Source organism: Mustela lutreola, chromosome 2 (genome assembly GCF_030435805.1).
Source record: "Mustela lutreola isolate mMusLut2 chromosome 2, mMusLut2.pri, whole genome shotgun sequence".
Lineage (NCBI taxonomy): Eukaryota > Metazoa > Chordata > Mammalia > Carnivora > Mustelidae > Mustela > Mustela lutreola.
The window spans coordinates 15,993,372-16,011,752 of record NC_081291.1 but is presented as its reverse complement, the minus strand read 5'-3'; the positions used below and the strand labels follow the sequence as shown (position 1 = coordinate 16,011,752).

The window sequence follows — 18,381 nt, the reverse complement described above, 5'->3', positions numbered from 1 at the left end:
AAGTCATTTTTTCAAAGAATATTTAATAAAATGGGAAGATGGTCATGAGTAGTGGGTAAAAACAAAGGCAAAATAAAAACACGCATTATGAATTTAACTTCGCAAAAGTAAATTACATAGATGTTTATAATTCCAGAATAAAAGACCCAAGGAACCATACCAGGATGTTAAACTAGCCTCACTGACCCATGTTTTTCTTTAGACTTTTCTGTATTTTCTGATCATCTATGATAATAAGGAAAAGAATCCACTAATATTGGGAATCACTTAATGGCTGATGTTCTTGTGCCGGACTAGAGGGTTAACGAGTCCATCTCTGCCCTCAAAGAATCTACACTCTCCTCTCTGGAGAGCTCTGGGCAGCACTCGGCTGTCTCTGCATCAGACTGCACTTCATTAGCGATTTCTGGCACCTCAGAACAATGGGACCGGGCCTCCAGGACTTTTTGCCACCTCCACCAAATGAAACACTGATAACCTTGCAAGTCAGGTAAGTGGTAAAAATGCCATCAGTGGTATAACAAGAACTTGATTCAGCTCATGACCTTACCTAAAGAAGCTACCAGAAAAAAAGAAAAAGGACTGTTCAAATGTGTTTGCTTTCTTTTGCTACACTCATTAAATCTCAATTACTTAAGAAATTGCTGGAGGAGGAGGAAAAGATCGTATTTAGGTTTGTTCCAGGTGCTTCTCCTGAGGAAGAGGATGTGAACTTGACCTTGACAGATTCAGCAATGAAATCTTTAATCATTTTGTGGAGCATATGGATGCTAAGAAGGATCCTGACGCTGGAGGGTCCAGTGAATCCCTTCTACCAAACAGGACATCAGTGTCTACGGGGGTGGGACTTTGGCCAGAGCGTTGAAGGGCTTAGTTCCCAGTTTCTTGAATGTTCCTAACACCCAGGTGGTCTTCATGAAGTCCTCCCATACCTGGAATTCTCCACTCACTTAATACAGAATTCAAAAGCATTTTACACCAAAATGCTATTTGTGACACAAGCATTATGGGCTGTTATGAGACTCAATTTTGAACTTGGAACAAAGGTAAATGAATGGGTCAGTCAACTTAATACCTAGCCACCTAAAAAAACCAGATGGGCTGAGAGTTAATCAAGTTTATAGAGATTCCAATAGTCTTTTTAAAATATTGCAGAGAAGGGGCACTTGAGTGGCTCACTAGAGGTGTCTGCCTTCAGCTCAGGTCACGATCCCAGCATCCTGGGATCAAGCCCCGCACTGAGCTCCCCGCTCAGCGGGAAGCCTGCTTCTCCCTCTTCCACTGCCCCTGCTTGTGCTCCCTCTCTCGAGGTCTGTCTCCCTCTAAGAAAGAAATAAAATCTTAAAAATAAACAAATCAAATAAAATATTGCAGAGGAGAGGAGAAATCCACGTGTAAAGATTTTGACACACATAAATTCTAGTCAGCTGTAGAGTTAAATAAGAAGTTAACTCTCTTAGCTTAATCCCACAGAAAATTACTTGTCTGGAGGCAGACTGTCCTCCGGGAATACTTTTCCATTTGTGGAGCGCTAATCCCTCCCTCCCGTCCCTTCTCCCAACCCAAACAGAAGAAACATGGAAGTGGCACGGTCTTCTGTGCACGTGGGACCTTCATAAAGATGAAACCCTTCCAGGAGAAAGGGCTGACTTACCCTGTCCCAGCTGAAACACAGGCCCAGTCGATTAAGCTGCTTCCGCATGTGTTCAATATTACTGTGAGACAGAGGGAAGACAGTTTAGTTTTCAAGGGGAGAAAGCCACAGGCAAACCATACTGGAGAACGTGAAGGGAAACTACAAAAGTCTAGATTACTCAAGAGGGCTGCCCGTGGTGCCCTGCCCGGGCCAAAAAGAAAATAAATAAATAAATAAATAAAAATAAATCACTAAGAATCGACGGAAATATCAACGTATTAGAATTAGAGGACACCTATTCTTCGGATTCATATAGGATCTACTAGAAACCACAATGGTCTTTGGTCCTGGGGACTGGCCCTTCCTCTGTTTATGATGGGAAACCCCTTTGGTATGGGCACCCCAAACCAACCATATGTCTGTATTCCGCACAAATTTAAGCCAAGCATTTATTATTTTTTTAAAAGATTTTATTTATTTATTTGACAGATAGAGATCACAAGCAGATAGAGAGGCAGGCAGGGGGGTGGGGAGGGAACAGGCTCCTTGCTGAGCAGAGAGCCTGATGCGGGGCTCAATCCCAGGACCCTGGGATCATGACTGGAGCCGAAGGCAGAGGCTTTAACCCACTGAGCCATCCAGGCGCCCCCTTAAGCCAAGAATTTATAAATTTAAAATTGACTGAAGAGAAAAACCCTAATCTGCAAATTGTGGGAATCCAAAAGAAACGTGCTCTCATGCTTATCAATCAAAACATAAAATCTAAAACTGTCCAATAATGGGGATGGGGGAGAAAAGCGAATGAATCAACTTTCACATAATATGAAATAAGGTAATACATCATTTTCTTTTCTCTCCCCTGGATGATCTCCACTTAGCCAAAACAGTTTATTTTACGCCAGGCTTTGTGCTAGACATTTTGCAGAAGAGCACTTGCTATGGACAATGTTTGTGTCCCTGCAGAGTCTGTATGTTGAAACTTAACCTCCAAGGTAATGGTATTAAGAGGTGAGGACTTTGGAAGGGGATGAGGTCATGTGGGGGAAGCCCTCTTGAATGGGAGCCTTGCCTTTATGAAAGAGACCCCATAGAGTTTCCTTGCCCCTTTGCCATGTTGGAGATACAGAGAGAAGATGGCCATCTGTGAACCAGGAAGTGGCGTGGGGTGGGGGGGTCCTCTCCAGACATCAGATCTGCAGGTGCCCTGGTCTTGGACTTCCCAGATTCTAGAACTATGAGAAAGGAGTATCTATGGTTTATAAGCCAACCCAAACTATGGAATTTTTGTTTATAGCAGCAATGAAGACGGTGCTTAGTCTTTAACCATTCAGATGAGGTAGGAACAAGACTTTCCCTCTTGTAAAAAGAAATAAACTGAGGCACAGAGACATTAATTTTCTCAAGGTGATTAGGAAGCAAGAAGGAAAGGCAGGATTCACACTGAGGTGGCCTGATTCAGGGGCCATCTTCTTAACTGCTCTTTTCTCTGTGGAGGGGCTGGCAAACTTCTTCTATAAAGGGCCAGATGGTGAATGTTTCCAGCATTGTGGGCCATATGTCCATCACAACAACTTGATTCTGCCCCCTGTATCATGAAGGTAGCCATGGGCACTATGTAAACAAATGGGTATGGCTGTGTTCCAATAAAACTTTATTTACAAAATCAAGGAGGGCCAAATCTGGCCCACGGGCCCTATTCTACCAATCCTCAGTATAGTTTACATCAATTTTGTGCCATATTTGATCCACCTTATTTGATTATCTTTTCTTTCTTTTTTCATTACTTCCATCTAATCCAGAATTAACCATAACTGAAAAAGTGGGAACTGGGGCTTAGGAGGAGAAAGAAAAGTGGGTGGTACAGAGGATGTTTTTACAAAGTCGTCTCGGGCTAAATAAAGCAAAGCAAGGTCAATGACAATGGGGACAGGACCTGGAAATGCCCTTCTAGATCTCTTGAAGCATGGAGTGGGGGAAAGACCCCAAATCTTCGTGAAAGAGGCTGATGGAGTGAGTCCAGAACATGCCGCTGGGTTCTGGGATGAGGGATGGGCACCACTGGCCCACAGGTACATGGAACCCTGAGGCACAGGTGGAACTGAGAATGTGTCCCCCTTGGAGAAAGCCAGCCCCCAAATATATTGGCCACATAGTTCTACATGGAATGTTTAAGTCCCCTCTTCCTTGGTCCAGAATGGTGAAGGCAAAAATTAACAGAATTTTCAGAGAAAATGACAATGCAGAATTTGAATGTAGCTCACACCGTGGTCAAGAAGATGAGAAGCATCGCAGAAATTTAACAAATGCAACCCTCTCCTTCTTTTTCCTTCCAAATGCAAAGACTCAAAGGCAGAATAATGTTATAACAACAAAGCATCAAGATGAACAGATGAATAAATACCCAGAACCTTCTTTGGGACATCTCAAGGTAAGAATACAGCACGCTAGAAGACAAGCGCCAATATATACAATCCTGATCATGGCTTGGCAGACTGCAATGTTTTGTCTGCTTTGCTGTTTCTCATGCACAGATGAAAACATCTTTTTCAAGTTTCTGTATGGAAGTATTTGAAGATGCCTGTGAATACATACCTCTGTGTCCACCTTTCTGGATGTAGGTTCCTCTCGATGGCTGCATTTTCAGCAGGCAGGCCAAAGGCGTCCCAGCCCATGGGGTTGATCACCTGGCACCCAGGAGAGAAACATGAGTCATGGCGGGCTGCTAACAGCTCTGTCCATATTGTCTTCTGGGCCATACACAGGCATTCTTTCCTACTAACATGTTGTAACCCTTTCTGGAGGATTCCAGGCTATGCTTCTGAAAGCCAGCTGGTTACTAGGACATATGCAGAGGACAGCATTTAGAAGCTGAGACACCATGGTGCCCATACCCTTTATCTGAGTAAACTCTCCTTTATGACTACTCTTTACTTTCTTCTTCTTGTCTGTATTTTCTACAATAAATTGTTTTTCTAAAATTACAGAGTTTTTTTTTTTTAATCTTAAAAATATATACATGTGAAAGTGTAGAGGCATTTAAAATGCTCACCTCCTATTACTATCTTCCAATGGAGGAGCTGTGCCGTCCAATATGGTAGCTACTGGCCCTATGCACTTATATAAATTTAAACTTAAATTAATTAAAATTAAAAATCCATCAGTCCCTCTGTTGCACCAGCCCCCCTTCTAGAGTGCAACAGTCACTTTGAATCATTCCCTGTAAGGTATTCCCATTCTACAATCTTAGAGCTCAATAAGGCTTTGGAGGCTGTCCTCCAGCCCTAACCCCCTTCGATTTCACAGTTTAAACAACAGCAGCCCAGCAAGAGTCTGCAGCCTGGCTGCAGGACACCAGAAGCAATCACCTGCAGCCGGGGAGGGCCAGGAAGGCATTCATTTCTGCAAATGGACAAGTTACAGCTCAGCAGGCAGCTTCTGTCCACCTAACATACATGCTACAAATGGGAACAATGGCTTGAAACGTGCACGGTGGTGTCAAGGGACAGCCTTGCTTGTAATCATATAGACGACCTGAGCTTGGGTTCATACACTTTGCCTTAGGACAATGACAAATACTCAGAGGTATTTACCCGCATCACCTCATCGCCCGTGCGTATCAAAACGGGCCATTTTCTACTAAAGAAAGAGGTCTTATTTTCTTTTATAAAAATACTTTTCCCTCTGGTATGTGAAGGAACACATATTCACTATAAGTAATTGAGTACACAGGGGAAAATATTCAGAAGAAAACAAAACGCGATTGTAATTCTACCAGACATACATAACCAGTTAAATTTGGTAAATTTAAATTTTTAGAAATAGGGACTATATATATATAAAAATATGAATATGTTTATTTATATTTATATTTATCTCTTATTTCTTTCCCACTGCACACCTGGGGGTTTTTCCCCATCTTTCTGTCTGGTCCAAGGACCCTCCGAGGTGCACTGAAGCATTGGCCATGGCCATCCCGCCTCAGGTCCAAGGCACCCATGATTCGAAGTGTCCCAGACTGGACTTGTCACCCCATCCCAGTCTCCAGATGTGTTCTCCCCCTTGTCCCACTTAATAGGTGGCAAGAAGAGAACAGGCCTGCCTCCCCCAGGGTTTGGAGCCACTTGCCTTGAAGTCACCCTTCTGTTAGGCACGTATTTTTTCTAACAGGTTTGAGCAGTGTGATGGACTCATTCCATCTAAAGCTGAAGACCAGGCAGGCACCCGCAATCAGAGCCACTCAGACCCACTTTGGTGAATGGGAAATGCCCAAAAAGGCTGGCTCTTCGGGAGGCTGTGCGATCTGAGGGGAGGAGTACCAAACCCAAGCCTACCATTTACTGCCAGCGGGACCCGAGGCACTTGGGTTTCAACTCTTGGTTGTGACTGAAAACAGCCACCTTGCCTTGCTGGGGATCATACTGCCATGTCAGCGGTGTGCTCAGCATGGTGCCCGGGGCCCCAGTTGGAGAGGCGGCAGGGCGGGGGGGGGGGGCAGCGGCGGTGCTGGCCACTGTGGCAGCTGCTGTCCTCTGCTACTCCTGGTCCACAGCACCCCCAACATGGAACATGTTGCCAACATGGCTCCTCTGGCAACTCTGGCAGGTAGGGAGAAGCCTTGACCTCAGACACGTCCTGAACGTGGGTTACTAACAACTGTCCACAGCCCGTTGGTGCCAGGCATTGGAAGTTCTTAACCAAATTGGATGGACTGTGAGATTCAAATGACTGGTCATCTACTTGGCCTTCTCTTCCATAAAGGGGGCCCAGCAGGATTTTTTCCTGCGTAATTAATGACTCACATCGGGTGCTCTGCCTGAAAATGGCCCAGCTATTCCTGTCTCAGGGGGCTGAAGCAGGGGTGGTGGTCCATGAGTGGGCAGCCACTGCCCTACCTCTGAATGCCCTGGACAAGGATACACTGCCTAGTAGATTTGGCCACATTTGCGGTGGTGGTGAGTCTGACCCACTCAGCTCTGCTTTCTAAAAGGGATACAGGGCCGGGGAGCCAACAGCACTGTGGGGTGCTCCGGCTTGCTACCACTCCAGAGGGAGGCAGGTTTGCCGTGTCCTACTGGGAAGCCCTGGGTCTCCAGGCCAAGATGACATGACTCCCAAGCTGTCCCACGTTCTGCCCCACATCCACACCCCTCCTGAGTCCAGACTGAATAGGGTCCTTTCTTTCTCCTTTACTAGATGCTTCTCAGAGCAAAAACGTGATACAAGCTTATTTTTAACAAATGAAACAACACAATTTGTGATACATAAAAGCATAAAGCTGACCCTCCCTCCTGCCCCTGCCTCCCCCCACCCCCCGCCCCGTTCTCAGCACTTTGACTTATTAGCTAGTAACACTGTCCTCTGCAGCCCTCTGTGTCTTGCTTCTTGCAAGCACACATGTACCAATACACGTACACATACTCCTCCAGCTTGACACAGTCCTGCTGGGGGCCGCCCATCACAAAACTCACCCCTCTGGTTACCTGGGCCTGAACACTGCTCTGGGCTTGTCTGTTGTCTGTAGGGGATGGAGGCGGGATGCAACAAAGATCAGGAAGGCAACAGCACACTCTTTTCACTCCTTTCTCCTTGGCCCAGAGGAACAAGGAGATGAGACACAGGCTCCAGGTGACCCCTCCCCCTTCCACCTGGTGGAGGTGTTTGAGAAAACAGAGCCAACAGGGGGACCGAGCCTGGGGGTACTGGCATGCTTCCAGGACCTGGTCCAGGTGCCTACGGGCTTGTTTCTGGTAGCACCACCTTTCATTCTGTGAGCTATGCCAGGGTCTGTAAACACCAACAAACTCCCCCTTTTTGGCGTAAGCTGGTCTGGGCTGGCCTGCAGGCCCTGGTCCCCAAGAATCCTGAATAAAACTAACACCTTTTAGGATATAACTTTCTCTTCAGCATTGCTCAAGTCATAGGGGAAAAACATCCCCTTGTATTAAACTCTTAAGGTTCACAGGTTTTTTTTCTTTTCCTTTAATTTTCAAAAGCTAAAAATAGATAGATAGATAGATAAAACTGCATGTCGGGGATTTGTGCTGGATTACTAGAAAGTTCTGCAGTACTTCCCTGGACTACACGGGAGTGTAACTTCCAGCTTCCAGCTGTGCGTGAATTCTCCTAGGGCTGCTTCACTGGCAGAAAAATGTAACTGTTGTGTAACTGCTCCAGGAGAAGGGGGAAAAAACTTAATTACCACTTGGTTTCTTTGTGGGAGCTGCCAAAATGGCACCAGTTCAATGCTCCTGCCTATTAACATTCTGTTAGATGCTGTCCATATTTTTAAATAAAGTCAATACAGAGATGGTCACAAAAACCAGTCTGGATTTACATAATATTTTTCTATTTTTGTTTTCAGATGAAATTCACATGGAAAGATATTCTTAGCCCGCATGTTACCCAAGCTGTCTATGAAAAATCAAGTTAGAAAATCTTAAAAGCTTCTTAATATGCCATTCTTACCAAAAACCGACCAAAATGCAAATGCCTGCCCTAGAATACAGACTGCAGGAAGGCCTTTTTGCATTTTGAAGGCAGAAGGGTTCCCTCCACCAGGGGCCGGATCACTGGAATGAACCATGACCCAAGTTTCTACGGAGCAAGAAAGAGGTCCTATGACTCCTACACCCTGAGTTTCCAGAGACCCAGAGACCAAGTGCAGGACTCACTCTCAGACTAGCAGAGAATTCACGACTGTCAAGTTGTGAATCAAGTGAAGACCTGTAACACGATCATGAGATACCAAAGCCCATCCCTTTCTCTCTAAGGCAGCAGGTTCTACTGCTGGTCAAACTGTTACAGCCTATTTACATAAAAGATAACATGTCAGGTGCTTCCTTTGCCAGCCTCTTTTGCTTCCTGGTCTCTTACACATCATCAACATTGAATACCTCCAATCTAGGTCCTAGATGCCCGCTTTCTTGCCTGTGATTCCTTGTGGCCAAGACTGTCCAAAACATTCACTGGAAGGAGCTCCTAACTCTCCTTTTTTGGTTCTCAAATTCCTACACCTTTCTTTCTATCACTGTAACTTGGTTTAACCTTTAATGCTAGGGCCACCCAAGCCCTCTCAGTTCCCGAGGAGTTAACTCTCCTTGGACATGAGTGCTTTCTGGAGAAAAGGAACCCAGAAAAAGACCTAAAAGCTCTAACTTGGGAATCTATAACATAAACTTCCGATGTGTGAAAAAACATCATTTCCAGCTGTTCTTCTAACAAATACTCAAAGTATTTACAATTGAGTGAGAAGCCAAGATGGACAGCAAAACAACCCCCAAATCCGGAAGAATGGGACAGCGCCACCACCCCTGGACTGAAGGAATAAAGTGGGAGACGGAGGTAACAGAGCTCCAAGGCCAAGATGAAGTATAAAAACTGGGGGCGCCTGGGTGGCTCAGTGGGTTAAAGCCTCTGCCTTTGGCTTGGGTCATGATCCCAGGGTGCTGGGATCGAGCCCTGCGTCGGGCTCTCTGCTCAGCGGGGAGCCTGCTTCCTCCTCTCTTTCTGCCTGTCTCTCTGCCTACTTGTGATCTCTCTGTCCAATAAATAAATAAAATAATTTTTTAAAAAAAGTATAAAAACTGAAACACACGTGGGTCTGCCCAGATGGAACTGGATCCCTGAAGAAGATGCTGACCAGGGCAGAGAGAGAGAAATTCTCTGGCTTCTCGTTTCCTCCTGCACTCAAGTCTTGCCAGAAATTCTTATTGTCCAAAACCAGCTGGAGGCCAGCTGCCACCAGGGCTTGGGAAACGTGGTCTCCGGGGGTCAGTCCTTCTGCTGTACAAGGCGAACCAGTGGGTGGAGCTGACAGCCAACTGGCCGTAGGCCAGCCTGGGAACACCAGCAAGACTGCAAACCTACCACAGTCTGAGATATCAAAGGGGGAGTCAGCATCAGCTACGGATGAGGGGCAAACACTGGGATCAGAGACCTGGCAAGTCAGACCAGAGCCAGGCAGAAGGCAAGGTCTGGGAGCTGGGGCAAAGCCAGGCTCTGGTGTGGGCAGAGTCACGTGCCTGTGGCTCACTCTTACAGGGCCTTCTGCTGCCCCCAGAGCTGAGCCACAGGCGTCCCAGGTTTAGCAGGCAGGATAGATGGCAAGCAGACGAGAAGAAAGGGATACAGCAGAGAGCACGGTTACAAATGACAACACGGAGACGAGGCTCTGAAGGGATACACACCAATACATGCCAGGGATCACTGCCCAGAAGGGCCTGGTTAGAGGGGAGTGCCGCCTTATCTATGTTGTATTTCTTCTTTTTAAAGGGGAGAATATGGAACGTTACATACAATTTAAAAATAACATTTTTTAAGAAGGAAAAAAAGAACAGGCAAAGATACATAACAGTTCTTCCTCCAACACAGGAAATAAGATCAAGTAGAGGTAAGAAAACTTCTCGGGTATAAGGGAAGAAAGTGAGGGCAGCTGGTCGTCTGCCTTCCTGATGGCAAGAGAAATAGCACAATTACTGCTACAAAAGGGCCAACCTATTTCCTAGGAATGACCAGCTTTCTCTCCTTTTCATGATGAAACAAAAGTTTAGAGTTGAAACCAAGGCAGCTTCTAGCCGAGAGCAACCATGGTTACTGCTTCTCAAAAAACTATTTTCAGAGAGCATCATGGTTTCTCTGGAGTAGATTCAACGCTTTATTTCCAAGAAATAAGAAATAAAACATTGAATTTTGTTTAGCAAGTGTAATAACCCGCCATTATTATAGACTGAGGATCCAAATCAAGCAACGATTTCAGACTAGAGAACCCAAATGACAGTATCACGGCCCAAAACAGAAGATCTCCCCTGGGAAGGTGGAGAGACATGATAAGCAGATAAATCAGCCAGTTTCTAATCAAGACACTGGACCAGCAATTCATTCTTCCCTTCAAATGATACAGGAGAGGATAAGCTGTGGAAATCCACTCTCTACTTCCAGAAGCTGCAGAGTGTCAAAAATTTGAAAACGAAATGCCACGCTATGTGCCCTCTGGGCACTTCATACACACTTGTTGACTGGCTGGCCAGCTAAAAATTGATGAAACATGTATTCTCATCCACTTGCTAAGAGCTCCCCTCACTTCCTGATATTTAGAGGTAATCACGTTATGATCATGCAGCAGCCACTCACAGAGCCTCAATTTACTTCCTCCTCCATAGCAAATAGCAAAAAGGTTGAAGCAGAAAACCCAACTGAGCAGTGCATTTGGCCTGAGACACATGAGTCCAAGCCCAACCCTATGAGGGGGACTGGCCACCCTGATGCTGTCATCATCCTGTTTCTGGCCCAGAGGGTGCCAGGGAGACCAGCCAGGGTGTAAAGTGCGTTATTGTATTTTCCAATCCTCGGTGCATATAACATATGAAGACACATCAAAATCACCATATGTGCCAAGCCTTAAATATGTCATCAGATATTGTATGAGTTTCAGAAGAAGACAATCGGCAGGGCAGCCTTTTCTGACTCTTGAAAGAGAATAACTGATCTCTGGCTTCAAGAGGCCCCTGCTTCAACATCCAAATATTAGGACTTCTTTATTATTGCTACTATTAATTGGGTTACACTGGGAAATTGTGTTACAGTTTTTCTCACTGATGACCTCACAGGAACCCTGCCTCAAATCTGTGAGGTAGGTCAGGCAGGTACCACCACCGCCACTGACTAAAGCCCCTATTTCCTGATCAATTCATCACCCCAAACCACCTGCCTCTCCACTTATAAAGGCCACATCTAAGCTGTGTGTCTGTGGCTGGTCAGCTCTTCATGACATTAGCTTTCCCCAAGAGAGCTGTGATGATCATGACTTTCAGGACCATCTCCATGACCGGCTTCAGGCGTGGAGGGCCACAATGATCCACCTGTCCTCTTGTCTCTTTTCTCTCCTTTGCACAACTTATTTGTCACTCTAAGAGGAAACCAAAGTAAAAGCAACCCTGAACTTTCCAATTCATCATGCTCATCCATTCTCAAACCCAAATTACAATCTGTGGTCTGGCTGGGCTCACCAAATTCAAGGACAAACCCCAGGCTGGCAGAAGACATTTGCATTGCATTTAACCAACACAGAATCAGTAATCCAGACTGTGTAAGGAATTCTATAGAGCAATATGAAAAAGACAAACAACCCAAGAGAAACTTGGCAAATAATGTGAACAAAGCAAACAAAGAAGAAAATTAAATAGGCAATAAACATATGAAAATATCTCAGCTTCACGAGAATATTACTCAGGAAAATGTAAATTAAAAACACAACTGGATGCCATTTCCCATATGACAAATTAGCACAGACTAAAAAGACTAACCTTACTAAGTGCTGTCAAGGATGTAGAGCAGTTACAAATGTCATTCATTGCTGGTGGAAGTAATAATTGCCCTTGAAAAGCAATTTAGAAAGATGTCGTAACACTGAGCTATGTATACTCTATGACCCAGCAACATCACTTCTCCCACAGGCTAATCAATCGAGTACAAGGACATGCATTGGAGCAAAAATCTGAAACAACCTAAAACTATCCAGGCAAAAATGGATAATTAACTATTGGCATAATTATAAAAGTACTTATAATGGATGAAATAACTCTAGAGAGAGACATGGTCAGGATAACCCTTGATGGAAAATACTGAGTGAAAAAATATGCGGAATACCAAAATATGTTTTATATAAAATTTAAAACACAATACTACATATAAGTGTGTATGTATCCCTAAACAATAGAGTAAAAGCATGAAAACATGAAGGCAAAGGACATAGAGTAACTCCTGAATAATGGTCACTTTGACTTCAAGGATTGGAATTGAACTCTTCTCTGCAACATAAAAAAGGGAAAAAAACAAGAGTTGAGACTAATAGGATTACATGGTGGTATCTTTTTTTTTTTTTTTTTTAAGATTTTATTTATTCTTTGGAGGGACAGACAGAGACAGAGAACAACAGGGTGCAGGGGAGTGAGAGAGGGAGAAGCAGGCACCCCACTGAGCAGGGAGCCCAATGCAGGGCTTGATCCCAGGACCTTGGAATCATGACCTGAGTTGAAGGCAGATGCTTAACGATTTGAGCCACCCAGGAGCCCCCCTGGCATCTTCTAACAGGATACAGATCTGGGTAGTTATAATAATGCTCTCTGGACTTCTCTGTTGTAAATGTTCCATAATTTTTTAAAGTATCCTGTTTAAACTAAAGGGGATAAATGAGAGTACCCAGGAAAAGTAGACAGGGGAAAAAAAAGAGAAGGCAGTCCAGCACAGAACTGGAGGTAAAGTAGAGAAATTCCTTGAAAAATACAACTTAAAACTGACACGGAAGAAAACAGAATATCTAAATAGCCCTATAGCATTAAAGAGATAGACTCTGTCCTTTTAAAACTTCCCACAAACAAAATGGCAGTCCCAGAATGGTGAATGGTATTAAACATAAGGAAGAAATAATACCAATAATACACAATGCTTTCAGAAAATAGAAGGGAACACCTTCTAGTTCGTTTTATGAGGCCAGCATCATCCTGACTGCAAAACCAGACAAAGACGTTAAAGAAAAGAAAATTTCAGAGCAGTATCTCCCATGCATGTAGAGAGATTAACAAATTATATACAGCAATTCATGCATTAAAAAAAAAAGTACATCATGACCAAATGAAATTTGTCTCAGAAACACAATGTTGGTTTAAAATTTTTTTAAAAATCCATTAACATATCACATCAACAGAATAAAAGAGAAAAACTTCATTCCATCTCAACAGATGCAGAAAAGGCATTTCACCAAAATCAACACCAATTCATGAGAAAAACTCTAAGCAAAGTAGGAATACAGGGCAACTTTCTCAATCTGATAAAAGAATATGCAAAGATGGAGTGGGGCAGGGAAAGTTTGTGGAGTAAACTGGGAGGGAGAAGCCAAGATGCAGAAGTGCCTGGAGAGGGGGGTCTCACAGAGAGCAGTGTTTTAAGGAGGAGGAACTGGTCTACCATATTTCATGTTGCTGAGGTTGAGAAAGTTGAGGACAGAGGCGCATCCACCCCCAGGTCACTGAGAGCCTTGAAGAGAGCAGAATTGCTCCAAGGCTCACTCTTTTACTTCCCATACTATTCTTTGTGTAACTTAGAATTATTTCATGCATCTCCACTCAAGAACAAAGCAAACCAGTCAACAAATTAAGAAGTTCTAGAAAAATCCAAAGCTTGCTGAATTTTTCTTAGGCCTACTGACTGATTTTTGAACCTAAGACTCTAGTATTTCCATTTAATACAATATAAATCCCAGTGTTAGAAAAAAGCTGATACCAATGACTATATATTGAATGAATGAATGAATGAATGAATACACATGTCAGACCCCACTGTTACTCCAGATTAGATATTCCTTCCTTCTTATAGTGAGAGCCATTGAACCTGACCTGAATCCAACCCTGCTGTACCTCTGGGACCAGTCCTGACATTGGGAATGGATTTGAACACAAGAGTAAGCTCAAAAGGCTTTGATGTTATTGACAATCACACTGAAATTTCTGTTTCCCTTTTGCCATATCATGGAGTTATACAGGGGATGAACTGACTTAAATATGGCTTGTGAAAATTAACAACAATTAATTTCAGCAGAACCTGGAGAATACCCCAAAAGACAGTGCATCATCTTAAACAGAACAACTGAAACTTAGAAACAAAGAGAACTCTAGGTGCCTGTTGACCACACGGACTCAGACACCATAAAACAGACAACAGAGAGTGGTGGCTTCGGGCAACCCACCAGGTCATAGGCTAGATAATATAAATTACAGGCAATGTTTTACAGTTGAGCTGCTTCTGAGGAGGTAACTTCACACAGCGTGCTTCAGACCGAAGAGAGTGGGATTCGTTTATTAACTGATAGTGGCCGACCTCCCAGAGTAAACCAATTCAATGCAAATAATAATGGCAGCTATCACTTATTAAGGGTTATTACCCCAAACACACATGTACTATCTCACTGAACCCACACAACAGCCCCACGAGGCAAGAATTACTGTTATCCCTATTTTAAATATGAGGAAAGTGGTGATTCAAAGCCATGAAATGACTTGTGCGGGGTGTCTCTCAGCAAGAAGGTGGCAGAATGCGGTTCAAAACTAGGTCATGCGGGGCGCCTGGGTGGCTCAGTGGGTTAAGCTGCTGCCTTTGGCTCAGGTCATGATCTCAGGGTCCTGGGATCGAGTCCCACATCGGGCTCTCTGCTCAGCAGGGAGCTTGCTTCCTCCTCTCTCTCTGCCTGCCTCTCTGCCTACTTGTGATCTCTCTCTGTCAAATAAATAAATAAAATCTTTAAAAAGAAAAAAAAAAAAAACTAGGTCATGCAACTCCTGGGTCCAGCCTGACCTTGGACTTCAGTTACTCTAGGAGTCTCCATTTTGTCTCCTGGGCCTGAGTAGCTCGGGGCCTGGAGCTCTGCCTTGAGTTTCCTCTAGAACATTACATCCCATCCAAGGGAATCAGGATCCCACCCACACGCCCTCAACCACCTGCACCTTCTCATAAATGCACAATTTTGCTATAAAAGCTTAATCTTCATCAATTTGCCTGTACTCCCTAACTGTCCAAAATAAGTTGGCGTAAGTAAAAAACCAGAAGATAAATCTAGTCGAAGAAACACAGTAAGACAAAGAATTATATTCTAGGCAAAGAGCCAATTCACTCCGCGCCTTCTCTTTCTAATAAACATCGCAGCAATGACGGAAAGCAATGTCTGGGGAAAATAACATTCGACATAAACCAGGAAGACAAATATCTTTGACTATTAAAGTAGAACACAAATTTCTGCATTTGGTAGTATAAAGTTATTAACTCTTCTAGTGACACAGAGCCATTATAACTTGCCTTCCTTTTTAGGAATACTTCTTGCCAATGTCAGTTCAGCATAAATTTTCAAACCAATTGTGACAACAGATGCACTTACGTGTCTAAAAGAAAATCTTTACAAAGAGCTAGGAGGTGGCAGATGTCATCTGTACGGACCCTATCAGGTTAATAACAGGAACAGCCAGCGGAAGTACCAGCAAATGTTTTAACTATTGCCTCTCTGGGAGGAAAAGAGCCCAGAGTTGTAGCGTTTGCTGACATCCATGGTATGGATGTCCCACCATGGCTGGATTTTAAGCTCCTGGGGGGACTGATGAACTCAGAGTTGGACAGAGATGTGCACAGGAGGCTCTCAGGAGCTGCTGTGAGTAGTATTTACTGGTTACGTACTATGTGCCAGGTATGTGCCAAATACTTCATCACGGTCCTCTTTGATTCTTGTAGCAGGTCTCAATGGGCGGGTGCTGCTTTATACCCATTTTACAGATGAGGGAAAACTAGGTTTTGAGAGGTTAAGTAACTAGTTAAAGGTCACATAGCTAGTACATGTTAAGAGTGGGCATTTGAGTCCTGGACAATCGGGTTCAGCAGCCCATGTTCTCAAACCTTCTTCCATCCCGCCGCTCTGTAAGTGGTTAAAGAAGATGGTACCGTGATCATTCCCACCTCATTTTACAGATGATACACTGCTAAAGAGTAAAGGGTAAGCTTAAAGGGGTAACTGGCACTGGAGTGAAGGGCACTGGCCCACATTGGCTACAAAAGGGTCTTTCTCTTCCTGTTCTGGTAAATTTCACCTTGTCCTTCAAGACCTACGTCAGATGCTCCTTTAGTGGAGCCTTTCCCAAATGCCTGAGTTGTTACTCCCAAGATTATTTTTTTCCCTCAAAAATTTTTAAATTTCCCCATTATAAAAAAAAAATCCATGCTCATTAAAGAATACAGAAAATGTCAAACAGAAAGAGAAAATTCTCTTGGGACCCCACTTCCTTCTCAAAGCATTTGATGCACATCTGTACTGTAGGATTCACGCCTCGACACGATGACCATCGATTGTGTGTTTCACCCCTGCCCAACTGTGAGCTCATCCTGGGAAGATGGCCCGTGTTACCAACATTGGTAGCTGTAACTGACCCCATCCCCACCCCACCTCCATCCCCAGCACAACACCAAACACACGGCAGTCCCTCCCCATCGTGCCCCACCCTCCTCCCCACCATTCATCCAGACACTTTATTAGCTCTTCCAGTTCGTAAAAGGAAACATGGGGCTTTTCGTGTTTATCGTCAAAACTGTCCTACTTTGAACCCAAATCGGTTCTCTTCATTTGTCTTGACCACATTAACGACATTCTTGCATCCCTAGGTGGGGGGTGGGTAGCAGGCGGGGGGGCGGGGGGGCTATTCCAGCAGCCATCGTTCCTTACCTGCATCCCTCTCATCTTCTGGAAGCGTGCGATGGTGTCGCTGATGGTGTACACACGCACGTGGCCCATGTGCAACTTGCCGGAAGGATATGGGAACATGGACAGTACGTAGAACTTGGGTTTTGATTTCTGGGAAAGAATTGACAAAGGATGACAATGAGCATTTCTTAAGCATTTACTGGGGCCCTATATGCACATAAAACGTTGGTGCTGTACTCAAGGTAATAGTTTAACATTTTTAGAAGTTTCCTTTAAAAAAAAAAAAAAGGGCACCTGCATGGCTCAGTAGGTTAAGAAACTGCCTTCAGTTCAGGTCATGATCCCAGGGTCCTAGGGTCGAGTCCTGCATCGGGCTCCCAGCTCGGCAGGGAGCCTGCTTCTCCCTCTGACCCTCCCTTGCTCATGCTCTCTCTTCCACTCACTCTCTCTGTCAAGTAAATTTAAAAAAAAAAAATCTCAAAAAAAAAAAAAGCTACTCCTATAATGTGAATTGACAAAAGTGTCAAAAACCAAAATTCAAAGCCCTGCTTTAAGCTGAAGAATGTGGCGCCTGGGTGGCTCAGTGTGTTAAAGCCTCTGCCTTCAGCTCAGGGTCCTGGGATCGAGCCCCACATCAGGCTCTCTGCTCAGCAGGGAGCCTGCTTCCCTTCCTCTCTCTCTCTGCCTGCCTCTCTGCCTACTTGTGATCTGTCTGTCAAATAAATAAAATCTTTAAAAAAAAAAAAAAAAAACTGTTCAAGCTGAAGAATGTCCGAAAGAATGCCAAACAACCTCAGAGTGCTAATCACCCATATATATTTTTAATGTGTTTTTCCCCCCCTTTTAAAAGCTTCTCTGTTAAGACAGTTTTCTACTTAGGTCTTAAAGAAGTGTGTTTTTCTAAATGAAGCTCTAACACATAGATCCGTATAATTCAAGGACACATCAGTTGAATCACACAGATGTGACATCTCTAAGTCCCCTGGAGCTGCATTCAGACTTGGACTTAGCAGAAGGAGCAGGATCCCCAGGCACAAGTCTGGGTGCTGGGCTTCTCTGCTGTACTGTTGATGGGGGAACAGAAGGCAACCAGAGGACACAGCAGAAGCTAACACTCCACAGCCCCTCCCCACCCATGGGATAGATATGACATTCCTCAGGCACTCCTGGCTGCCCTAAAGGGAAAACAAAGAGTTAACTTGTAAAGATCACAACCCTCTAAGACCTGAGTCTCCCTCCGTTGACAAGGAAGGAGCGTTCCTACCAATAGCGTAACTCCCAGAGACCATCACTCAGTTCCTAAAACCCTAACATTTCCCTCCCTACTGTAAAATTGAGGGAGCTTGAGGCAGGAGGAAATGTAAATAAAGCTGAATTTCTTCTAAACCTAAAGCTCATCCACAAGGACAAGGACAAGGACCCGTGATAGGAGGAACGTGACATTCCACCAGGAAACTCCCAGCTGTCTTCATGCTGGTACCTCGTTAGAGGGAAAAACAGCTTGGCTCGATAACTA

The 18,381-nt window shown here is 44.3% G+C and overlaps 1 protein-coding gene across 3 annotated transcripts in view; it reads right to left on the bottom strand.

Annotated features, from left to right (window-relative positions):
- Positions 1-18,381, bottom strand: part of LARS2 (leucyl-tRNA synthetase 2, mitochondrial) — a 151,185-nt gene that overhangs the window by 124,856 nt on the left and 7,948 nt on the right. For all 3 annotated transcript variants that reach the window (XM_059160674.1, XM_059160676.1, XM_059160675.1), the window contains exons 3-5: positions 16,887-17,015; positions 4,229-4,320; positions 1,655-1,715 (exon numbers count right to left, since the gene is read on the bottom strand). In XM_059160674.1, coding sequence (XP_059016657.1) covers positions 1,655-1,715; positions 4,229-4,320; positions 16,887-17,015 — 282 coding nt within the window. The remainder of the gene's footprint in view (positions 1-1,654; positions 1,716-4,228; positions 4,321-16,886; positions 17,016-18,381) is intronic.